This window comes from Adiantum capillus-veneris, chromosome 11 (assembly GCF_014529385.1).
Source record: "Adiantum capillus-veneris isolate H3 chromosome 11, ASM1452938v2, whole genome shotgun sequence".
NCBI lineage: Eukaryota > Viridiplantae > Streptophyta > Polypodiopsida > Polypodiales > Pteridaceae > Adiantum > Adiantum capillus-veneris.
Genome location: NC_140941.1, coordinates 2,044,568 through 2,070,872, shown reverse-complemented (window position 1 = coordinate 2,070,872; position 26,305 = coordinate 2,044,568). Strand labels below are relative to the sequence as shown.

Genomic DNA, 26,305 nt, shown 5'->3' with positions numbered 1-26,305 from the left:
TTGCTTGTGACCATGAAGTGCGCCGCCATCTTTCTTGCTTGTTAGTTTCACTTCCTGAGAGAGAGAGAGAGAGAGAGAGAGAGAGAGAGAGAGAGAGAGAGAGAGAGAGAGAGAGAGAGACCTGAAAAGGAATATAATGCAAAATATTGATGCGTTGTGTCTGCTCCTGAAGGTTCAAACCCCTTCCAAAGCGGTCGGTGCTATCTTTGTAGCGCAGCTGCTAGCAGCTACAGACCCGCAGGCCTGCACAGCTCCTAGTGGAGTCAACGGCCCCTCAGGGCGCCCTGTTTCACCGCGGGCGTGAGAGATCTGTGCGAACCCTACATGACCTGCTCAGGCTGCGCGCTGCTGCGGGTTGCTCTGTCCGACCCATCGCGCGCGCGCGAGAGAGAGAGAGAGAGACCTGCGCGAACCCTACATGACCTGCTCAGGCTGCGCGCTGCTGCAGGTTGCTCTGTCCAACCGGGCGTGCGAGAGAGAGCCAAACTCGCTACCAGTCTCTACACGAAGGCTGCCCACCCTGTTTCACCCGGTGCGCGCGCGAGAGAGAGAGAGAGAGAGAGAGAGAGAGAGAGAGAGAGAGAGAGAGAGAGAGATTTTTGCATTTCACTTTTGCGGGCTAATTGACAGGATCTTGGATCCCATATTGATGGGTGATTATCCAGCGTCAATGAGGAGATTTGTTGCAAGTCGGCTACCATGTCTCACCGAAGCTGAGTCCAAGGAGCTCAAAGGGAGTGTGGACTTTGTTGGGCTCAACTATTACACAGCAAATTATGCTCAGAACATAAAGGAAGAGGTGAATCCAAGCTCAAGGTGGTACTCAACTGATCGGCAAGCTAAATTAGGATGTATGTATTCTCATTGGCATTAGTCCAATTTTGACTATCAATTTTTAATGACGTCAAGGAAAAAACAGTATATGCATGACTTTTTCTATATCACGGTGGGTCAGGTGTTGGGGCAGATGGAGAGCTGATCGGAGAAACCATGGTCGGTTTTGGTGTTCTTTACTATTAGTCAAGATTGAAGAGTATTAGCAACAAACCAAACATATCTTGTCTATTTTTCTTTACGCAGGGTCCTGCTGACATTGGGTGGATTTATAATTGCCCTTGGGGATTGCCAAAGCTACTTGGCTGGATGGAAGCAAGATATGGAAAGAGGGAATTTGAAGCTCATCCCATCATCATAGCTGAGAATGGTAACTTGAAGTTTTATTTGCAGCTTTAGTAGTAGTTGTTTCTGATATGCTTCATCAGAGGAGCAGGACTATTCTAGCATGATATGGGAGATGCCCAGTCGCCCAATACAACTATTTACAAGGCGGACATTGACGAAGCTCTCCAGCGACCGATGCGATACTATCTCGGACAACGCTTGATGCCAGGCATCCTCGGGCATTACAATGATGATTTTAGTCTGACAATTTTAGTCTTTTAGTTTAGTCTTTCACTTTACTTCATTTTATTTTTGTACCGAGGCATGAATTAGATCCACTAGGATTGTATCAGTTTGGTCTCATAGGTCATTTTGGCCTTTTGAAGACGTTTAATATAACATTTCATTTCATTTCATTTCTCTCCCGACTGATAGACTCACACGACGAGCATTTGAGTCAGCCATATAGATATCAAAGGTTGAATACGATAGAGCATGGTACACACAGATTAGAGCATGGTTCGGAGCACACGGCCTTGACGTGGAGAGTTTGCCACCTTTTCAGTATGACCCCGACTCCCCGCAGCTTCATCTCTCATGTAGTAAGAGAAACATAGTGATCAGAAGGAACTCTGGCAATTCTATATTAGACAGACTTGGATCACATCTCCCCTCCGGCGGAAGATGTTACATTACAAAGACCATTTTCTTACCATATTGGAGGACGGGTTTACAACGACCACGCTATATGGACACCTACATGCCATAGCTCATGGGTGGCGATTGGTCAGCTCACATTGTCATTACATAGACTAGAGATCGAGGTGGGCGAGCTCATGACATTCCCATGGAGGAGAGAGTGTGTAGAGTATGCAAAGAGGAAGTGGAGAGCGAGGAGCATTTTGTTTGCAGATACAGAGCTTATACGGATATCAGAGGCCCGATACGAGTCCCTATTCAGAGGGTAGCCTACCTTCTGAGATATCATGCACTCTCGAGATCAGAGACAGTTTGGGCGCTACTTGCTAGGGATACAGAGGCACAAGGACACACTTCTGCAGCCACCTAGAGCAACCGGGGGGGGGGGAGAGACAATCACAACTTACAAATTTCTTTCAGAGAGCTACACCCCTACCACTCCGAGACGCACTGACGAGGGGAGTGACCCTTCAGCAGGCTGAGGCAAGTCGGGCCCGACGACACCCGCGGGCTAAGAACCAGGCCCCATGACTCCACTGCAGACAGATCGAAGAGATCCAGACTCGAGCACATTGAGCTGCTGAGGAGAGACGAGCCTAGATGACGGCTCATCAGGGAAGCCCTTGCTCTCGACCCTCCCATAAACTACATTTTACACCCCCCCCATTAGCACAAGATGGAGCTAGCTAGATTGATGCATTTGCATGGTTGTACTACCCTCCGCATATAGACATGCACATATCCCTCGTACTAGAGCTCCACCCATCCCCATAGATCTCATCACCCACTAGATGTCCTTCTCTCTTTTATATTGTAGAGTCTGAACTATTTTGTCTTTTCTAATAGACAGAGGACATACACACATGTATACTTGATTTGTCTCATAGGCCGACTTCGACCTCACATAGACGTTAAAATGCTCTCTCTCTCTCTCTCTCTCTCTCTCTCTCTTCTTGGTTTTAGTATGGACAGACTACCCCCTTTCCAGTACTTGCTGGATGCACCCTCCTTGTCCCTGACACGGATTGAGATTACCCACCTCATCAGATAGGATTTGTTTCAGCTAGACACCAGGAGGACATGGATAGAGCTAACACAAGAGCTTGGCACAAAGATGGCTTTCTACAGAGCTTTCCCTCTTCCAGATCCTACAGAGCCATGCCCACCTACCATAACCTTCTTTACCACTAAGATGGTAAAGAGAGCCATTGATAGGATGGGGACTAGTAGGGCATATGATCATGATGGTCTAGTAGCAGAGCACTTTATACATGCTAGAGATATGCTGGTAGAGGTTCTCGCAGTGTTATTCAATCGTGCCATGTGTAAGGGGTTACCTGAGACTTGAAGGTTGTCTACTATTGTGCCTATCTTCAAGGCAGGTGATCCTACAGATCATGGGAATTATTGCACTATTATGTTTGGGCACACATTGGCACAATAATATGCATCCATTCTTGAGCAGCAATTGAGTAATTGGGCAGAGGGTGAGGGTGTACGAGCGAAGGGCTAGGCGAGTTTTAGGAGGGGTTTCTCCACTCTTGGTCATATTCTGACACTCAGAGCCATCATTAAGGAGGGCAGGTCACATGGGAGACGGATTTATTGTAGCTTTGTGGATTTCTGCAAAGCATTTGACATGGTTCCGAGAGCTCGATTGATGTGCAGACTGCAGGAGATGGGGGTGCCCATTGTTGATTTGGGGTATTATGGCTCTATACAGATCAGTAATGGGACATGTACGCACCCCGATGGGGATATGTGATTTAGTTCACTCCACCATTGGGGTGAAACAGGGTTGCCCATTGTCTCCTACTCAATTTGTATGTATGTTGCTGAGGTCTCTGATTACATTGACAGAGAGGGTGATAGAGGTGACCAGCTGGCAGGGACGTGGATCCCATTGTTGTTATATGCTGATGATATAAAGCTAAAGTTTATCGCCCTTTAGTAAGGCTACAAGCTAGTTTCAGAAACCCACTGCCCCCATTGTAAATCATGTAATTCATTGCCTAGGTTGATTGGTTCAGTAATCTCTCTCTCTCTCTCTCTCTCTCTCTCTCTCTCTCTCTCTCTCCAACATCACTTGGATGCTTTGCATAGCTTTGCCCATGAAAGTGGTTTGTCTATCAATCTTGGTAAAACCAAGATCATGGTATTTAATACCACCCCACAGTGGATCAGGAGGTCAGCGCCCGCATTCACATACGGCCAGGAGAGAGCGGATTATACAGATGCTTACACCTACCTTGGAGTGGTTTTTAGTGGACCAGCATTTTCATTGAGAAGAGCAGCAGAGACTAGATTTGACCAGAGCCCATGCAACATTGGGTAGATTGGAGAGGATGTGTTCACTTGTTCAGTTTCAGGAGCCTCGGACGAAGCTCTCGCTCTTTGACACCCTGGTGGCTTCTGCATTGCTCTATGGAGCTGAGATTTAGGGACCTTCATTGGACCATAATGGGAGGACAGGTGGCTCGGATGGATGGGGGGACATGGAGAAGCCACTAGTCTCTATGATCTCACGGCTCATAGAGCCAAGGCTTCAGTACCACGTGCCATTATCCGAGCAGAGCTAGCTACCCCCCCCACTAGTGGTTGAGGTGCTCACCAGATCTGTCTCCTTCATACACCGCATGTGGGAACTTCCCAGAAACAGATATGTCCCTAGAGGCAAGGATGAGACACGACGCTTCTGTCACCGCAACCTTGAGAGCCGCGAAAGCCTCAACAGATGCCTTCGGCAAAACAACGCACTGGCGGCGAGTTTTCACCCCTTTCAAAACATTAGTCATGGGTGTGGCAATGCGTGCAAAATTCTCTATGTGCGAACTATATGCTTGATATAAACTAAGAAAAGAACGCTTATCATATGCAGTTTTGGGCAAATCCCAATCACGAACCTGTTCTACGTTGCGAGATTAAGCTTGACACCTTCTGGAGAAATCATATAACCCAGATAAGTAACTTCAGTTGGAAAAAAATCAGACTTCTTAGCTGCAATGTATAGTTGACACTCATCCAAACGGGCTAAAACCCGTTCGACATCCTTTTCATGTTGTTCCCACGATGCAGAGAATATGAGAATGTCATCAAGAAAGATAAATACACACATGCCGATCATATCCCCGAAACGACCTACCATGAGACAGTTGAATGTACCCACGGTACCTGTCAATCCAAAAGGCATAACCACATACTCCCATTGCCCTCGCTCTGTGCAAAAGGCGGGCTTGTAGATATAGTCTTTAAATACCGTTACCTGATGGTATCTACTTTTGAGATCGACTTTGCTGAAAACCTTTGCCCCATTGAGCCTATCGAGGATATAGTCAATGCGAGGCACCGAAAACTTGTGACGGTCATCTTGTTCAAAGCCTTGTAATCAACACACAAACAAGACGAACCATCCTTCTCGCAGACAAACAACATAGGAGCAGCAAAAGGACTTACACTAGGAGGGAGACGGAGTGGAAGATCATCTTGCAAAAAGAGGTGCTTATACTTGGTAAACACATCCGAATACCTTTCTGGAGCCTTGAGGTTCTGAGTGACTGAAGAGGCATAAATGAATGCCGCTTGTGCTCCTCTTTGTAATTCACGCTTCGCGCGCACAAATCATGGGAGAGTCACTTTTGGCATTTAGAGTGAGCGTATTGCGTGCCCAATCAATAAGAGAGTTATGTTCACGAAACCATCTATGCCCAAAATCATATCACATCCTGAGAGATGAGACACATTAAAGGAAGCTTGCTAAACAGTGACTAACACATCAAGGCATTCTTCTGTAATGGGAGAGTCCATACCGGGAGCGAAGCGAGACACCTCGAGAGGAGTTGTCGGGCTAACCTCCAACCGGGCTCTTTCTACAAGAGAGTCACTAATCACAACATGCATACTACCTGAATCAAACAAGATGACAAGACGTTGACCCTTCACATGACCATAACATTTAAAGAGAGACTCATTGATGTGTGTGTCAGAGACATGTGGAGAATCAGTGTAGTCCACTAAAGTGCTTGTGGTAGCTGTGGGTGCTTTGGGTGCTTTGGGTTCTCTAGGTGGTGCTTTCTTAGGACATGCCTTTTTCATATGACCCTTAATGTGACACTGAAAACATCGACCTTCCGTCGCATAAATGATTTGTTCTTTGGGTGTAATATATCCTCCTATAATTCTTTGTGCAACTTTCTCATCTGGGGTTAGCTTAGGTTTAGTAGGTGCTTTTGCTTTACCCTTAGATTCATTTTGAGAGTTCTTTTCCGAAGGATTAGAGGAAGATGGGTTAGAAGAGTTGCCATTCTTACCATTCTGTGGGGTCTGAGGATTCTGAGAGGTATTGTGAGAAGACTTGTTCTCCTTAGGCTTTCCTTTGTTGTGCTTCATCTCCTACGCGAGAGCAATCGCTACCACCTTGTTGAGATCTATTGGGTCGAGGTCTTCGACATCGAACTTGATATATTCATCCAACTCGAAAAGGAAGGCCTCTTTGCGTTCCGCATCCAATTTGTGTAATTGGGTGCCGAGCTGCAAAACAAGGTTAGAAAAAGACATAATTGGAGTACCATTTTGCTTAAGGTTACACCAATTCTTTGAACTAGGCTAGGTACTAAGGCGGCATGAACCGCGCCTTGAGCTTGTCTTGGAAGTTGGCCCAATTGAAAGAAAGGGGCACGCCTTCCTTGGCTCCCTCTAGGTGCGCGGCCAACTGTGCCTCTTGACATGCCTGATACGAATTAATGGCATCACCGACAAGATACATGGCTGTCGTCAAAACTTTGCTATTCCCTGTTTTCTTAGTTGTTGCAAAGTAAGCATTAAATTGATGCAACCAAGAACGAATAACATTAGCATCCATCTTACCGTCATACTTATTGAACGTCAACTTCTCCGTGATTGGGTTGTTGGAATTTGCATCTCTACCTCTACTACCTGATGAATTGCCAACGTCCTTGAGTGGCTCGGACTTCGAGGTTGAGTACCTGTAGGACCAACTCTTGCATGCGTTGGTCTCTCTGCGCCTCACACTCTAATTCCATAGCCGCTTGCTTTTCTTCGGCCGCTATGCGTAGAGCTTCTCGCGCTTGCTCGCGAAGCTCAAGCTCCATAGTCGCCTTTCTTTCTTCGGCCGCTATGCGTTGAGCGGCTACGGAGCTTGCTCGCGCTCAAGCTCCATAGTCGTCTTTCTTTCTTTGGCCGCTATGCATTGAGGTTCGCGCGGTTGCTCGTGCTCAAGCTCCATAGCTGCCCTTCTTTCTTCGCGGTTGCGATCCATGGCGGCGCATTGCGCCTCTTGTTGTAGCATCATGTCCATCATCGATTTAACCAAAGCCTCCATAGGATTTGGTGCAATCGGTGGTGTAGATGGGGATGGGGGAGGATCGGGGAACAATCCTCCTGGTGTAGAAACTTCTTCTTCTCCAACTCCACTCTCATCACCTTCACGCAAAGTATCCATTCCGCTTCGGGTGATGACCATACACTGAGGTCTTGCTTACTTGGGTTCTTGAGGTACTCTGGTTCTTAGCTTGCAATCTGTGGTTGAGAAGGCTTTTCTCTTACCCGAGCTCGACTCTTCCCTGCAGGCGCACCCCTTGGCGGCCTTGCGCTCACACCAAAGTTGCTTTTTCCCACCTCACGTCGATTGGCCGGCTGCTAAGCACGGTCCGCTCTCAATGAGGAACAAGGGGAGGTTGGACAAGCCCTTCGTTCTTGGGTTACATGCCACTCTTCAAAAACATGATTAGGGATCGACACACCCAAGTGGACGTGGGTTACTTGCGACCGTAACAAGCAAAATTTTTTTGTGGTTCTTTCCTTGAGTGATACAGAACACCACCAAAGAGTTCTGATACCAATGTAAGGTGCAGCTGAAGTGGATGTTAATAGTGCTCAGGATGAGTGCTCCGAACTTTGCTCAAGGGTTCCTTTTACTTACGGAAGGGAGAGCCTTTCGTTCTTCTTAGAGAGAGTGCAAGTGCAGTGACAACAAACAAAGTGAATGCTACTGTGAATGAAAGTGCTGAGAATGAGAGATGATGATGATGATGATGTATTTACGTCCTCAGGGGGCCAAAATGACCCATGGGACCCAAAATCTCATATATGAGACTCTCCCCTTCCCATGTGAAGGAGGAGGCGTGTCATGATTCTGTGGTGATCTTGTTTGTGAGTGTGGTGTGATGTTCTAGCACTTTGGCAAGATAGATGCCTAGTGCTACTGGAGAGGGATGTGTTCTTGAGAGAAGCTCCTCAGATGTAGTACATCCTTGAATAAGTTGATGAAAGTCGACCCGAATGTGCACGTATGCTGGACATTCAAGGGTTACATGTGCCTCATTTTCCAATGAATTCAAGTTGCATTGAGTGCATCTCCTCATGTTTGCATCAATATTGAGCCATCCTCCCGTTTCACTTTTGAGCATGTGTGATCTTGTCCGCATCAAGGTGATGGCCCGTCTCGCACGGTAGGACATGGGTGTCTTGATATGTATTTGGGTTTCCCTGGTTTTGTATTCTTCCCAGTATCGTGTGTTTATGTGCTTGCAATAGTATTCAAACTTGGACCTGTGCATTGCATTCTTCCATTTGCTATGAAGGGCCTCAAGTAATTGTAGTTCAAAATTCAGCTCGTGCTCATGCTCGGTACCTTCCTCTACATGCATGTCCATATCTGCTCCCACATTCCATTTAGAGAACCATTTCTTGATGTCCTCAACAAGGCTAGAGGTGAGAAACTTGCTTTTGTGGTTCTTTTGCGGCTTACATCCTACCTCCCATGCTATGTGAGGCACACGGTTATTAGGCATCAACTTCACCATCACGAGATATCTATGCATTCTTTGCAAAGCAAGCATTTCCAATGGTCTTTGCCTAGTCTCCAATAGCATCACTGAGTATGGTGTTGTGGTTTTTATCCCCATATGTCTACATAAGAACTTTTTCTAAATTTTCTCAATGTCATTTCATGTGCTGGATGGAATACTCGGTCCCCATACCTCTACCCCATACAATATGTGACATTCACTGAGAGTCCTGTAGCTTCGCAGAAAGCATGTACCGCATCCAAAAGTTTTTGCAAAAGAGATATGCTATGCGCTAAAAGAACCACATCATCAGCATAAATGAGGAGTAGCAAGGTAACGAGGCCTATGTTTGGTGCATCTTCATTATCTTGCGTCGTTTGGCATATAAAGTCCTCAAGCTCATCTATGCATAGCCCAAATAATGTTGGGGACAATGGACACCCTTGTTTGATGCCTATTGTGCTAAAAAACTCTTTGGAGAAGCCTGTTTGCATTTTCAGTTTACATCGAACCGCATGGTATAGGCGAGCCACCGCAACCCTCAAATGCATGGGAACCCCAATGGTCTCCATGCGGGACCATAACCCATGACGAGGTACCGTATCAAATGCTTTCTTAAAGTCCACAAAACAGCAGTACATAGTTTCCCCTTTGAGTCGCGCCTCTTCCATCATAATCTGGATTGTAATCAAGTGGTCTAAAACCTGCTTGACCGATAGCCCTCTTTCCACTGTTTTTAGCCTATGTGCTAATATCTTTTTCTATCAGACTCCCAAAAAGTTTTGCCATGCAAAAGCCCACCATGATGGTGCAGTAGTTCGTGAGTAGGTTATGGTCTCCTCCTTTAAACAAAGCTTTGATCCAATTCTCTTGCCAATCTTCAGGCATACCTTGGTGAATAGCTTGATTCATCATGCAGTGTATCCATTCCTTAGCTTCATTACTCGACCATTTCAGCATTTTGGAGTTGAAGTGCAAAATGTCAGAGGCTTTCCCAGTGGCTAGTTTTTCCAAACCTCTCAAAGCCGCTGCAAAAGTTATAGGTTCCTTAGTGTCAACCTGAATTTCAGGATTCATCATTATTTGAGCATCGGTGGGAGCATAGAGTGTTTGTGCATATACATACATTTCGTCCATGCTGAGATTTCCCAATATATCCTCCTTTCATGTTGCGCCATGCTTTCTTGGGTTCTTTCTTAAATCGAATCACCTCTTGCTCCTCCTTCAAAAGTTCATGGATCCTTCTCTTTTTCCTTTTCAGCATTCTGTATTCCTTGGTTGCATTTTCCCACTCCTTCGTGGACTTATTGAAGCACTTTAGCTTGCGTTTGGCTGCTTTACACTCTTCATCAAACCATGGGTTATGTGTGAGAGAGAGAGAGAGAGAGAGAGAGAGAGAGAGAGAGAGAGATGATGATGATGTATTTACATCCTTGGGGGGCCAAAATGACCCATGGGACCACAAAAAAAAAAAAATCTACAAGAGGCTCCCCTCATGTGTGTAGAGTGGGTAGTGGGCTAGTAGCTTTCTTGTGTGTTAGTGTTGTGTGATGATCCAATACTTTGGCAAAGTAGATGCCTAAAGCTACTGGGGAGGGGTGTGTCCGAGAGAGAAGCTCCTCAAAGGTGACATCTCCTTGCAATAGCAATGGGAAATCAGCACGGATGTGCGCGTATGCTGGGCACTCGATGGTGACATGGGCTCGCTTTCCACTTTGTTTAAATTGCATTGTGTGCATGTCCTTCTATTTTCCTTAATATTCAGCCACCCTCCCGTTTCAATCTTGAGCATGTGTGATCGCGTCCGCATCAAAGTAATGGCCCGTCTTGCCCGGTGGGACATAGGTGTTCTCATATGCATCTGGGTGTCCCCAGTCTTGTAGGTCTCCCAATATCGTGTATTGATGTGTTTGCCGTAGTATTCAAATTTGGACCTGTGTACTGCTGTACTCCATCTAGTGTGTAGGGCTTCAAGTATGCTTCTCTCAAAATTCAGTCCATGCTCATGTTCAGTGCCTTCCTCTATGTGCATGTCCACATGGTCTCCCACATTCCATCTAGAGAACCATTTCCGTATGTCTTCTACGAGAGTGGATGTGAGAAATTTACTCTTGTAATTCTTTTGCGGTTTACATCCGTCTTGCCATTCCATGTGGGGTAGACGGCTCTCCGGCATCATCTTAACTTTCATGAGGTATCTGTGTACCCTTTGTAAGGCTTGCATTTCCAAGGGTCTCTTTTCTGTCTCCAAAAGCATCACTGAGTATGGGGTGGTAGTTTTGATCCCCATGTGTCTACATAGGAATTTTTTCTGTATCTTTTCAATGTCATTCCAAGTGCTAGCGGGGATACTCCCCCCCCATACCTCTACACCGTAAAGTATTGTTTGGACCACGCATACATCAAATGCTAGAGACTTGATTTCCCATCGCCTTGTGACACTTTGCTTGCACATGTTCTCAAATTCATAGTATTTCGCTTGTCCTGCATCAATTCTGTTTTGCGCGCAACTTCCCCATGCATGGTTTGAAGGTACATAGATGCCCAAGTACTTGAACCTCTCAACCGCTTGGAGTGCTTGCCCGTCATACGTGATGATGGGCTGATTCTCATTTCTACATGTGTGGACTGACATAACCTTTGTTTTGGCTACATTGACTGACAAGCCCGTTGCATTGCAAAATGCATGTACTGCATCCAAAAGTTTCTGTAGAAGGAGTGCCTTGTAGGCAAAGAGAACCACATCGTCGGCATATATGAGGAGCAGAAGCGTGAAAGTACCAATGCTAGGGTGATCTCCCCCCTCTCCCATAGCCTTGTTAATGAAATCATCAAGCTCATCTATGCATAGTCCAAAAAGCGTAGGTGACAAAGGGCATCCTTGTTTAACTCCCATAGTGCTCCTGAACTCTTGTGAGAAACCTGTGTTTGTCTTGAGTTTACATCTAACCTCTTGGTAGAGACATCCCATTGCTGCCCTGAGATGCATAGGAACTCCCAGAGTTTCCATACGTGACCATAGCCCTTGACGGGGTACTGTGTCAAACGCTTTCGTGGAGTCCACAAAACAACAATACAGGGTTTTGCCTTTTAGCCTGGTTTCATCCATCAAGACCCGGAGTGTGATAAGGTGGTCTATCGTGCTGTGGCGGGCTCTAAATCCTGCTTGTCCAATGGCACATTTCCCGTTATTTTCAGCCCATGTGCTAAGATCTTTCTCAATAATGCTTCCAAATAGTTTTGCCATACATGAGCTCACCATGATGGTGCGATAATTAGTGAGCAAATTGCGGTCACCTCCTTTAAAGAGCGCTTTCACCCAGTTTTCTTGCCAATCTTGGGGTAAGTATTGGTTGATTGCTTGATTCATCATATGGTGTATCCATTTCTTAGCCTCAATACCTGACCATTTCAGCATTTCAGAGGTAAGATGTAATGTGTCAGCTGCTTTTCCATTCACCAGGCTTTTGAGGCCTTTAATGACTGCCTGGAAGGTGATGGGCTTTGGATGTTCGGCATGAGCCCCCGTGTATATCGCCTCTTGAGTCCCCGACGGGGCATACAAAGTTTGTACATAAGCATACATTTCATTTAGGCTGAAATCTCCCATCACATCCCCTTTCTTCCCCTTCATGTTACGCCAAGCCTTCTTTGGCTCTTTCTTGAACCTGCTGAGGTCTTGTTGTTCTTTTGAGAGTTCATACATGCGTCTCTTTTTCCTCTTGAGTGTATTGTATTCTGTAGAAGCCCATTCCCATTCAGTTGAGTGTTGTGCTAAGCCTCTCATCTTGCGTTTGGCCTCCTTGCATTCTGCATCAAACCAAGGATTATGAGGTAAAACCTTCCTGGTCTGTTTACCATTTTGATACTTGCCCATAGTAATTTTTGCCGCTTCCTCCATTGCATGTCGGAAGATCTTCCACGTCTCTTCAATGTCACAAGGCATGTTCCGGTTAAACAGTAAGCTATCTAAGAGACTAGCATAGTCCTCTTTCTTCGTGAGTTGCATTTTGTATGACCAATTTGGTGTATTCATTGTGTTGACAATAGGCATACTAGGCATGTGTAGGCATATATGAATTGGGGTATGGTCGGAGGTTGGTAGCGTGCTACCCACTTCAAAACTATGGACCAATTCCAATGCATCGTATCTCACCAGGGCATAATCATTTGTACTCCTCCCATGATTTGCCGTGTAGCAAGTGTATGATCCAGAGTGTACGAACTTATCCGCACCATTCATGGCTACAAGCTGCATTGAGTTCATCATACTTATCATGGCTGACCCCTGTGCATTCATGATGTTATCACTTGAACATCTATCGCGCATAGAACCAAGTATAAGTTCCCCATTCTTATCCGCAGGATGCATTGAATGGTCTGTCAATTGTACCTGTGTGTTTCCAATCCGGGCATTCAAATCCCCAAGAAGGACAACTGCTCCCTCTTGTGCATATATTGCTTGCAACAAAGATCAATCCTTTTGATGAGCAAACCTTAACCCATATATAGTGCTTGTGGTCATCGATCTTGCATACCTCAACCATCTTTTGAAGCTCTTCCTTATACATTACAGCTACACCTCCTTGTCCTTGCATTTTGGTACCATTCCACCATACGGAGTGCTTGATATATCCACTAATGTCCGGCAGCCTGCATGTGTTTTGTTCCCATGTTTCCAATAGGAAGAGTATGTCAGCTTGTGGTAGAATATCCACCAGCCCTTCTCCCTTATGCCATGGGAAACCTCTACAATTCCAGCTTGTTACCTGTATGGTCGTGATCCCATGGGTCACGTGCCCCTATGCATTTTTAGGCGGTGATGCTGGTTTTTTCTCCTTGAGACGTTCCTCATATGCTTTCCTTCTTGCTGCTTGTTGTGTCGGTGTTCTATCTTCACTTACATAGTACTGAGTGCCTTTCAAGTAGAAGCGTGCAGTTTCCAAAATTATGGCCCTTTTGCGAGCATCCAACATTGTGCATACAACTGCCCTATGAGCATCAGTCTTCTTCTGACCCACTCTATGTGCCCCATATACCCCTGCATCTTGCATATCAAGCTTTTCTGCTAACAGGGTGGTAACGTCTATGTTCAATGACATGACTGTTTCCCCCTCAGGTTCTGGCGTGCCTCGTATCACAATGTTTTGGGATCTTTTCTCCCTTTCCTTGTATTCGGTAGAATCCTCATGCGTGTACATACTCTCATACGTATGCATCTCTCTTGTCTTGTGTCCCATTGTCCTCTCTTGTTTCACTATTTGTGCCCAAGATGGAGGAGACCCCTCCGGTGTATCGGTTACATTATTGGTGACCTGTGTTATGTGACTGCTCTGGAAAATACTCATGATGGGTACTGAATATCGTCATGCCAATGATCATGCTATGTGCAATGATAGGGTATGCAACTATTCTAAGTGCCTGGACATGCACGGCTTGCGCACAAGCTCACAAGGGTGCCAGAACACTTCGTAGGCTAACCTGAACCCTAGAACTGGGATAGCTTGTCCACATGCACATAGGGTTAGATGTGCACACCACATCTTCTGGTATTCTAGATAGGCCCATCTTAGTAACATCGAGCTTCCTCAACATCTCCTTTGAAATATCATAAAATATTGTTTGGTGATGGGCAATCCTAGCATTGAAGTCTCCCAGGATGATAATATCACCATCCCTAGAGAACTTGCATATGCATCATCCAAAATAGAAAAGGGGGATTGTCCTCTAGGTGGTGCATATACTAACGTACTTGGAGGAAAGTGGCAAATAGCAATGTAGAGGTATCTGCATGTCTCTGCCCTCAGTCTCACCCATATGCACCTAGCTTGCTCATCCCTTCGGGCTATATGTATCAATGGCTACAACTCCTCCTTGAATAAGATTGCCACTCCCCTTGAACCCCATCCTCTGTGCTCTGATCGAGTTTCCTGTCTGCAAGCTGTCTCCCATTTGTATCGGCTCACATGTGGCATAGACTACCTAGGGGCCTGATGTGTCTCAGAATAGAAGATGATGTCCCTCCCAGTAAAACTATCCTCAAAAGCACCCATATCAAGGCGTAGAGATCCATTACTTTCACAAACTGCGTGTCAAAGGCCTGAAGAATGGAGCCAACTTATAGATGCTGGCCGAGGGGCCTAAACGCTAAGAAGAACAAGTAACAGAAGAAGAAGTCCTACCAACTTATGGGGACCCCGTCCGATGGGGCCCCAAGTGACATAAAGGATTAAAATAAAGCAGGACCCACAAAGAAAGTCTTGCGCCAAAAACTGATGATGTGGCAGTTGTACGGACAATTTCCGGATTTTGCGCTGACAATGCTGACGTGGCAGACTTCCGCAAAATGCACTGACAAGGCTGACGTGGCAGTTGTGCGGAATTCCGTGATTTACGCTGGCAGCTTTTTGACATTGCTTTTGAGTTCGAAGGCTTTTCATGTAAACTGCTTTTCATAGGCCAAGGGCCTTTAAATATGTGCTAAGGGCTCATTCTCTGGCATGCTTCCTAGAGAAGGTGCAAAGTCTAAAGTACCGGTTTGTACTGTGTTGATGCAATATAAAGAAATACCGAAATGGGCGTCAAGGTGTGGGGCCAATACTCTTTGGGGTGGAATTCTGCCACTCAGTGTCGCGTGTCCTCTCTCTCTCTCTCTCTCTCTCTCAGTTCAATTGTTATTAAAGTGCTAAAAGTCTGTTCAGTCTGTTCTTTTCTATTGGCACGTGGTGCCCGTCTTGTGACAGTGGTATCAGAGCATCAGGCGTGTGGTTTTTTGAAAGCATACCGGTCCTACCAAAGAGCAGACAGAGCTATTGGAATTTCACTTGAAGTATCTTCGGGCTTTGACCTTGGACTTATTAGCCACTCCCACCCTTACTGCATCGCGCATCGGGCGTGCTCCCGTCTTCATCGCTCTGTCTGACATTAGAAAGTACGAGAGCTTCCAATTGGCAACCTTCTCATGTGTGTTTTTTGATCGGGGAAGTTTTCAAGAATATGGTATAGCCATCTGACCCTGATCCAGTGCAACCGCCTTTGCCACCGCCATTGCCCCCACCATCACCACCACCACCGCCGCCACCAGGCTACAATGGTTGGAGCCCATATGGATACCCTTATTATCCATACCCGGGATATGTGCCTAACCAACCCAAAGATTTCAAAGATGGCGGCACGACAGTCAAATTTTTCACTTTTTCCGGGCTGAAAGATCGCAAGAAAGCATTGCAGTTCCTACAACAATTCGACAACATCTATGCTTTGGGGAACTATACAGAAGAATCCAAGATTTCTCGAGCAGTGGGATTTCTTAAAGATAATGCTATGCAATGGTGGAGTTCAATCGCGACACAACCGCATGCTCCAAGGACCTGGCAAGCTTTCAAAACAGTTTTTGCACGTAGTTACATGATTTCTATGTTTGAAGTCCGGATTTTGGTAGATTGGGGCAACTTGAAAATGCTCGCCACCGAAACCATGGACGAATATAACCAAGGTTTCTCCATGTGTACCTTACGGTGTCCTTCTTTAGATCTGTTCCCTTGGAGGCTCAATGCGAGGGACAAGATTGCATTCGTATAACGTACGGATAGGTCCGTATAGTACAGCCGTACAATAGAGATCCGTACGTATGGATAGGGATCCGTACGGATGTTTTTTTTCAAAGAAAAAAAATCGTGCATTGTGACGTTTGCAGAACTTATTAGAGTCAAGACTTCATACTTCAGTCTTGGATTATCATTATGTCCTTTTTTTTATGCTCTTAGTTTTATGAGACCATGACATGAGACATTTGACACTGTTTGCATTGATCAGCTTTGTGTTTTCAGTGTTCGGTTAGAGTCGTGGACTCTAGTCTTTATTTGAAGGCTTGGTGAATGCATAAGTAAAGGTATAAAGTACTCTCAGTTTTAGGGTTTTTGGAAAAAAGGACGAATTTTTACGTACCTAAAAACTCAATCCATTCTGTACTATGTGCCTTATGTACCGAATTTGTACCGAACACTACGTACCTAGCTACCTTGGCGAGGGATACACCATTGGACTACCATCACCATTGCAGGAATATTGTCTATCCAAGCAAGTCTCCACCATGGAAGAACTTATGGACCATGCCGCCGTCGGCTACAAACTGATGAAGGGAAAGCTAGAGTTTACCACAAATGAATCTCCGGCCACTAACCACAACTCTCGGCAACAACGAAAAATTTCTCGAGAGTCTTGTGAAAATCAATCGCAAAGGCCTCGTTTGATGCCTCAACAACGAGACACCTTACTACAAGAAGGCCGATGCTTTGGATGCTTTCAAACAAAGCATAATCATCCCAAACGCACTGATAGACAAGAGGAGCCGACGCCCGCACCAATGGTCGACAAAACCCCAGCGCCACCTCTTGCTAAGAGAGCTAGATCCGCTATTGGACTAGTTCCTGATATTTATGGCATACTCCTTGAGCGTACAAATGAATGTCGAGCATATGGCAAAGTCAATGGCTTCAAAGCCCTTATTTCCTTTGACCCCGGAGCTACAGAGAACTTCACCCATCCAGAATTCTTAAAGCAGATGCACTTTGATTATGATGCAGAGGGTGGAGAAATTGAAGCTGAGCTAGCCACTGGGCAAACTGAGAAAGTGGTACCGCTCATTGGTGCTCTTCCAAAACTATTCAAGATTATCATGGAAAAGCTGATTTCCACATCATGAAGTTAGGTAAATGCGACGTTCTCTTGGGCATGCCTTGGCACGACAAGAATGATGCGATTCTCCAGGTTCGAAACCGAACCATCACCGTGATGCAGAAGGACAAGCCAGTCGTCGTCAAAGTTTGGTTGTCCGAACAAAACTCTCTACTTGTTTTTCTTTATAGCTAGAAAGTATTGTTTGAAAATTTGTTTGAAATGGATGGTATCTGTTTTGAACCTGTTTTGGTGCCGATTTGAATTGTTTGACTCTGGTTTTAATACTTGTTTCAATGATTGGTGATTTTACTTTCGGGTGGAGTAGTGAAAAAAGATGTTTGAGAATGCTTGTTCATACTCATGGCCCGAACCCTTGTGGTTATTTGCCGGGGGGGTATTGAATAATTGAAAAGTGTTGTTTTTACTCATGGCCCAGACCCTTGTGGTTATTTACGGGGGGAGTATTGTTGTTGTGACTCCTGGCCCGGACCTGGATGGTTATGCGGGAGGAGTATTAAGAAGTCTGAGCAGTGGTTACTCTCAGCACCTCCAAACGACGCAGGCTGCGGTCTGGGGGGCGTTTGGTTGTAAAAGGCCTCTATATCTCCCGGCCCGGACCTTTTTAGGCTATGCGGGAGGAGTGATGAGGGAGTCGTTGAATATATCCCGACCCGGACCTTGTTAGGCTATGCGGGAGGGGTGTTCATCAGCGACTATGTTTCTATGTCTTGTAACATGCATATGTGAGCATTTGTGTTGCATTGTGATGTGCCAACCACTGAATATTCCTAATTGGATGAGATTGCCTGGGTGTGTAATTTTAGTGCATCAAGACACCCGTGGAAGATCAGTGCGGTTTGGGTGTGATTGCTAATTTTACTACGCCGGAATATCAAGAGTTCCGATCTGGACGAAAGGAGAAGCCAACTCCTTGATCAAAAGAGCCGAAAGGAGAAACCAACTCCTTAAAAAAAAAAAATAGCAAACTGATTGTCCCTTGAATTGTCCCTCGGAATGTCCCTCAGAAATTTTTGAGCTAACTTGAGTTGTTTTGTAGATCTGCTGTAATCGCGGACGATTACTCTCTTTCAAGAAGAGGAGATGTCACAAACTGCTGACGTGTCAAAGCCCTGAAGAATGGAGCCATTTTACAGAAGCCGGCCGAGGGGCCTAAACCCTAAGAAGAACAAGTAACAGAAGAAGAAGTGCTACCAACTTATGGGGACCCTGTCCGATGGGGCGCCAAGGTTTGGGGCCAATACTCTCTGGGGTGGAATTTTGCCACTCCGTGTCGCGTGTCCTCTCTCTCTCTCTCACAGTTCAATTGTTATTAAACTGCTAAAAGTCTGTTCAGTCTGTTCTTTTCTATTGGCATGTGGTATCCGTCTTGTGACAATTACAATTTCAAGTAGAAACTTTGAGTGTGGTCCGTAGGTCTCGCGCCGTCATGCGGAGCGCCTCTCCATAAAAACCACTTGTCCATCTCTATAGAAGGCCAATTTCCCTTTCTCTCGTGCTGTGCTTATTTCAGGCATAACTTCTTGCATATGAGCAAGCTGCGAGAGTGTGAGGTCGTCCCCAATAAATGGTGCCTTCCTCGTCGATGAGTGAACTGTGTTGTTGTAGGCAAACTCCACCAAGGGCAAATACTTTTCCCATTGAGTCTTCTGATCCGAAATATAAGACTTCAACAAATCCAAAACCACAGAATTGGCTATCTCAGATTGCCAATCTATCTGTGGGTGGAACGAGGACGAGAATTGCAACCGCATGCCAATGTTTTCCTAGATTGCTCTCCAAAACAACTAGTAAATGGAGGGTCTTTGTCCGAAACAATTGAGTCAGGCATGCCATGTAATCGAAAAATCTATGAAACAAATAGTCTTGTCAAATGATCGGGCTTAATTGTCTTCTTTACTGAAATGAAATGGGCCTGCTTACTAAATGTGTCTATTACTGTCCAAATGTCATCATGCCCACTTTGAGTCTTGGAAAGATAAAAAATAAAAGTCCATGGTAATGCTTTCCCAGGGACGAGAGGGTATGGGTAAAGGAAGTCCTGGTGCCTTATGCTTGTCATACACACACAACATCGTTTTTCGTATCAAATAGCCGTCCCGTATGGAATAGCCTACAACTCTCTCTCCCACTTTGTATGCGGTGAAAGATATCTGCAAAATCAGGATCAGTGGCGTATTGATCAACCATATCTTTGAAGCTTCGATGATGTATGGTGGAAATAGCCAAAACCAAGGGCTTGCGAGACAACGCATCTGCCACTAAATTATTCTGTCCCTGAACATGGACTATCTGGAAATGAAACTCTAACAGAATATTAGCCCTTCTCATCTGCTTTTCTGAAAGCTGATTTTGCGACAAGAAGTAGCATAAACTTTGATGGTTTGTAAAGACAGTAAAGTCAGCTCCGAGTAGAAAATGTCTCCACTTGGTAAGAGCGTGGATAACTGCCAACATCTCTTTCTCATAAATCTGTGCAACCAGTTCAGCACGTGAAAACATCCTGCTCTCGTAAGCAATGACATGGCCTTCTTGCATCAAGACTGCTCCCAAACTGCGTCCGCAAGCATCACAATAAACTTCATAGGGCTTCTGCAAGTCTGGCAAGCCCAAAATTGGTCCTGTTGTCAACTTTTCCTTGAGAGTTTGAAAGGTTGGTATCTTTGACGGTCCTCAAGTAAAGGGAACCCCTCTCTGAGTCGGCACATGCGAAGGAGAAGCTATCTCTGCAAATTTCCAAATGAACCACCGATAGTATGAGCACAAGCCCGGAAAGCTTCGAACTTCATGAACATTCTTCAAATCAGCCAATCACGAATGGTCTCAACTTTGGCCAGGTCCATCTTTACACCTTCCGCTGAGACGATGTGTCCCAAAAAGTGTATCTCGCGCAAGAAAAACTCACTCTTTTTCGCATTTACAACCTGTTTATGTTGCTGCAGTGCCCGGAAAACTTGTAACAGATGGTGTCTTTGCTCTACCTCATTCTTGGAGAAGATGATGATGTCTGATGTTGTCAAAGAAAGTGCCCGCAAATGATCGGTACTCTCTGAAAAGCCTATCCATCATGCGGTTGAATGTAGCCGGAGCATTCGTAAGGCCAAATGGGATCACCAAATATTCATACAAACCAAAAGTCGTTCTGAAAGGTGGCTTGTAGACGTCTCCAGGAGCAATTCGGATATGATGATATCCACTCTTCAGATTGATTCTGCTAAAGCAAGTAGACCCTTGAAGTCTCTCAAGTATATCATCGATCCTGGGATATGGAATCTGGTCTTGATGGTGATTTTATTGAGAGTTCTATAGTGAATGCACATTCTCCAAGATCCATTTTTCTTCAAAACCAATAGCACTGGCGATAATAAGGTGGTGTACTCGGCTGAGTGAACCCTTCTCTAGAAGCTCTTTCATTATTTTCCTCTTTCTTTTCTGAAATCCTCTAACGATTGTGCATCAAGTTCCCTTAGTTCGTGGGAACCCTTGGATGTGCTACCAATTAATTCTTGTATTGCTTTGGAATCCAGTGATGATCTCTTATCGAGCTTCTTCGATTCGTTCTCTTAATTGGAAGACTCTTGTATTGCTTTGGAATCCAGTGATGATCTCTTATCGAGCTTCTTCGATTCGTTCTCTTAATTGGAAGACTCTTGCCCTTATGAGATGGATATTGTCTTGTTCCATGAGTCGGCATGCATCCCAAATTCTTGCTCAGCATGTCCCATGATTTTCTGAACGGAGTGAGACTTCTGTTACAGACAATGCTCTCAAATCTCTTTTGGCAAACCGCTCAGTCTGGTCTCTTAAATAATCTTCCGTAGCGAAGACAGTGGCAAATAAGTATCCCAAAAACCTCTGGCAATAGTCATCCAATGTATCTTTCTCAGTCATTTACAAGTGGTGCCAAGCCGTGATGACATCTCTTTCATATTCCTTTGATATCCAAGTTGCTGTAAAAAGTTTCTTGAATCTTAACTACGTCATAGGTTCTTCTCTACGTAACAACAGATTAGACTACCATGTCTATGCAATTCCTTGCAAGTAAGAAGCATGAACCATGAACCATCCTCCAAAGAAGGTGACGTCAAACTGCTATACAAACTTGAGGGCTTGGTGAACTCGGTAGGGTGGCCGGTTTGGTGGTGTACTGCCTAGAATCGAATGAGGTAACTCTCCTAGTAAGCCTTCAAGGAAACAGCCAGCCTGAGCTTGCAAAAATTCTTGTCGTTCCTTTTCGAGGTCAGACATATTTGACCTTTGATCATCATTCAGTTCTTTCAAGAAGATCGAATAAACAAAAAGATTGGATTTAATCTAGTGGGACGTACTCGCCTTTTAGTTTCACATCAAGTACAATCTCTTTGCCGCTCTCATTCTTCAAGATGGCCTTCCTTGCTCTATAATCGAGCACGGCGTTGTTCTTGTGGAACCTAGGGATTTCTAGGAGGACGTCACACCCTTCCAAAGGCATGATGTAAAAGTCCTCGCACCCTAAATACCTCTGACAATGCAAACGTAGTTTGCCAATGACAAGTGTAATGGCAACATCCCGTCCGGGTGCCACTAGAATAGCCTCAATGGGTGGCCCCATTTCCTCGGGCGTAATTCCAAGTCGAGCCGCCAATTTGGTTGAAATGAAGTTGGCCTTGGCTCCTCCATCAAAGAAGATAAGGGCTTCTTGGTCTCGCACTTTGTCCCGTGCTTTGCAAAGTTCGGTACTTTTGTCCATCTGATCAGGGTCAGCGGTCCCCACAAAATCTGGTAATAGTCCGACTTTTGTCTTTTCTTTTCTTCCGCGCTAGTCTGCTGCTTTGGAACTCTCTGGCTTATCTTTTGGTGATCCTTTGGTTCATGTTCTATTTAAGAGTTCTGTCTAGCTCTTTTTGCGAGTACATGTTTTGCTTTTCTACCCTCGTCTGTCCTTTCAGCTTTCCTCCTGACCTAAGAGGAGAATCAATGGCCTCTTGCCATCGAGAGTGAATCTCATTAGTCGGGTAAATTCTTCACATGTGTCTCAAATCTTGAGTCTCTTGAGTACTTCATCATCATTTCATATACGTGTCAACCTGCAGTTGACGTTTGGACTCTAATATGGCAAACTTCCATGCCGAAAATTTGCCCAATTCTCTTCAATTCCCGCGTCGGATTTCAGCTTTTCTTTGCCTACCGACCGAGAGGTGTTATCTCCATCATATTCTCCGTGAAAACTCATGTGGTTCTTTATGGCTTATTCCCTTGAAGACAGAGCGATGAAGACGGGAGCAGGAGTGGCTAATAAGTACAGGGTCGGACACGAAGATTCTTTCACATACAGATAAAATCTCGACTGTTCTGTCATGTTCTCCTCGAGAATATGTGTGCGCTGCAGAAGGGATTGGATCCTCCGTAGAAGAAGAATCTTTCTGAGCTTTGATACCACTGTAACAGGCTTGGACACTCCAAGCGAGAAATCAATAGCAATACACGAACAAAATCTGCAAAATCACTGAACTTTGAGAGAGAGAGAGAGAGAGAGAGAGAGAGAGAGAGAGAGAGAGAGAGAGAGAGAGAGAGAGAGAGAGAGAGAGAGAGAGAGAGAGAGAGAGAGAGAGAGAGAGAGATGTATTATCGTCCACGGAGGTCAAATATGACCTATGGGACCAAAGACAAAACATTATAAATGTGGGGGGATTGTGGGATACATCTCAGTTAAGGACTGAGGGTCCAAAAAGATAAGACAAGATGAAGATGAACAAAATCTATGTAGAAGGGGGTGAGGAGGGAACCAGTTTGGGAGTTCGAAACTCCTGAATAATAGCTTTACCTCCTCGGTAGACTGCCCATTTCCCTGCTGTACGCGCTTCTCGCATCTTTTGTAGTTCTGCCTTCTTTTGCTTGAGTTGAGCGGGTGTAAGATCTTCTGCAAACCACAATTTGGTGTCCTTGAGAAGCTTTGATTGCTCAAGAAATTTGATTCGGTCCACCTTGGTTTTGAAAGTGTAGATTGCATGATTGGTGCGAGGCTTGTGTGCAAGAGAAGTAATTGTTGCTGGATCACACTGTACCATGGGGATTGCGGATTGGATGCGGGCAAATGACTCGTGAAACTTGAGGTTCCCCTCCCCTCTCCAATCGCTTGGGAGCCCACCAATGCGAACATTGAGGGCGATATCCTCCTGTCGTTGTCGTTCACGCAGCGTGGACGTCACACGGTCCTCGACCCTGCGGGAGATTACCTCTTGTACTTGAGTTTTGACCTCCTTTGTGACGGTCGTCTCTACTTCTTCTTTGGCCTTTGTGAATTTGATTTCCATTTGCTTCAACTCCTCCTCCTTGCGATTCTCTATTGTGGCAAGCCGGGCTTCGAAATCTGAGAGCTTTTGTTTCAACTCGTCATTCTCCTTACGAAGGCTTTCGACTTCGAATTGAAGGCGGGTGATGTTGTCTACCTTTGGAGGTGTTGACACGACTCCGGCAAAACTGAGCTTACCTCGGGACGAGGCCCGAGTGGTCATGAATGCTGAGCTGCTTGTCGACCTTCCAATGTCGCAAGGCAAAACCCTTCTTGATAGGGCAAAACCCTTCTCGAAAAACAGGGCCGGCCTGTCGGCGTGGCTCGTTAGCTCGCTAAACAGAGGCCGAACCTGTGTCGAGGACGAGCAATGCGGGGTGAGACAACCCTTTGACTAGGTTCCAAATTGATCCAAAAACCCAGCGTGTGTACAGAGGCTTAGGCTCGGGGTTGAGAGAGAGAGAGAGAGAGAGAGAGAGAGAGAGAGAGAGAGAGACACGGCACGGCAGAGTTCCACGCCTAGAAGTATTTCCTCCAAAGACTGGCGCCCCTTTCGGTATTTCTTTATCATTAATCATTGCAAAGTACAACTCTCGAGGGACCTCTACTCTCAGACTCTACGTCCAGATGCTTTGCAGAGTGAGCCCCCAAGGGCTCTTATAAATAGTACAAGGGATGCCCAAAAGCAGAGCTCCAAAAGCAATACCTGAAAAGCTTCAAGTTCTAAAAGCATCCCAGGCCCAAAAGCTAGCGCTTAAGGCAGCCAACGCAAATCACGCAAATCCGTACGGTGCCACGTTAGCATTCAGCAGAAACATGGGCTGTCCGTACAGCGCTACCACGTCAACATTCTTGCACAATTTTCTTGTTCTTTGGTCCCTTGGGCCCCTTCGGATGGGGTACCATAATTTGTACCTTATAAGTTTCGGACTCTTTAATTTAAGGCCCCTCGGAAGGTTCTGCAAATTGGTAAAACTTCATCCGCATCTTTCTCTAGGGGCTGGACTTCCTACTGTCCGTTGTCCGTCTAGATGGTCATGCCACGTCATCACTTTGTGATAGAAAGGAAGGGGGCCGGGACGCCGACTTGAGAATAGTGGAGCTAGCCAGAGGTGGTCGACACTATTGCTAAAAAATGCAGATCTTGATTTTCAACCGGCTCAAGGCTAGGCTGAGGCAAACCTTTTGAGAACACAGGTGTGAAGGGCTGAACCGCTGCCTGGTACAGATGTGCGGGTCGTCGACCAATGACCAACGCCCAACCAAGGACTGCATGCTAAATCATAGAGAGAGAACGATCGGTGGAGGCATCCATGACCTTGAAGACCTTAGCTATGCACCATGTGAACATGAGAGTGTATGATCATATGTTGCAACAGCGCCCTGTTTAACACTTGCATAAGCCTCTCCATGACAGAAACTTTTCCCCTTTCATGTGTACATAGCAAGCTGTCATGAGTGGGCACCAACTTGTGTGCAGGCACTAGTGAAACACATATTGACTATGCCTAAACCAAGGTTCCTAGCATGCACTTCTGCGCGCACACACACACACACACACACACACACACACACACACACACATGCCGCCCCACATTCAAGCACATTTAGGATAATGCTTGCTACACATTTTTCTCATGAAGTGAAAGCTAATGTTTTGGTATCTGATTTTGATCAGGGTGCATGGATCTTGAGCTTGATCTCAGTCTGAAGAAAGCTTTACACGATGAGATGAGGGTGAAATATTTGAATGGGACACTGCAGCACTTGTCGAATGCCATCAAGTTAGTGTTTTCTGGTTAAGTTCAGGATTTGACAGAAATCTCTAGGTACTTTCCATTGATTGTGCAACATTATTACATGAATTTTCTTTGCAGGGACTACGGTTACGATGTACAGGGCTTCTTTCTATGGTCCCTTCTTGACAATTTTGAATGGTCGTCGGGCCTCGTATGCCGCTTTGGTCTTTATTATGTTGACCACCAGAGGGGCAACAGGCGCTATCCAAAATTATCTGCTAGGTGGTACCAACAATTACTGAGTAGGGAGGGCATGCAAATGGGGCTTGTCAAGACATGAAAACAAGAGGGAAAGAGGTACTACCCTAAAAATAATAGATCAGCATGGTTACAATTCATCAGCAATTGCACCCATTGTTAGAAATACGACTAGAATTGGAGGATGGCCCAAAGAGCTATACAACACTGTAAATCAGGCGTATATTTGGTCCCAAAATCCACCTAGGTAATACGTCACTGGTCAATTTTGACGGATATAAACTGTGAAAAACAGCCACTTGTAGTTGGAATTATAAACACCGCGCAGTAATATTTTTTGCCTACGAACTAATCTCAATGTAGCTCTTTAACATCCACTTAATCTATGAAAACATCATAAAGAGGTGTTTACACTTGTTTGAGAGGATACTATCAACTAGCCTTCACAAAATTTGAAGCCCTGCACATCTCCATGAGCTAAGTACTATTGCACACTCCAGATAAATTGGCTACAATAGAACTCAATATGTATCATGTGTCATGGGGATAGAAATGGAGCCAGAGTCTTTATGCACCGGCAAAAAAACTTTACCACTATGCCATGACCTCGTTGCAATTTGTACCATGTTTAAGACACTTATATTACATATACTTACAAACTGGAGCTTGGATGC

At 45.4% G+C, this 26,305-nt stretch overlaps 1 protein-coding gene across 1 annotated transcript in view; it reads left to right on the top strand.

The window, feature by feature from the left end:
- Positions 1–26,046, top strand: part of LOC147446799 (beta-glucosidase 25-like) — a 108,414-nt gene extending 82,368 nt beyond the window's left edge. Inside the window, exons 9-13 of the mRNA XM_086522778.1 lie at positions 631–851; positions 956–993; positions 1,081–1,204; positions 25,313–25,418; positions 25,512–26,046. Coding sequence (XP_086378904.1) covers positions 631–851; positions 956–993; positions 1,081–1,204; positions 25,313–25,418; positions 25,512–25,713 — 691 coding nt within the window. The 3' untranslated portion in view covers positions 25,714–26,046. The remainder of the gene's footprint in view (positions 1–630; positions 852–955; positions 994–1,080; positions 1,205–25,312; positions 25,419–25,511) is intronic.
- Positions 26,047–26,305: the final 259 nt, after the last annotated feature.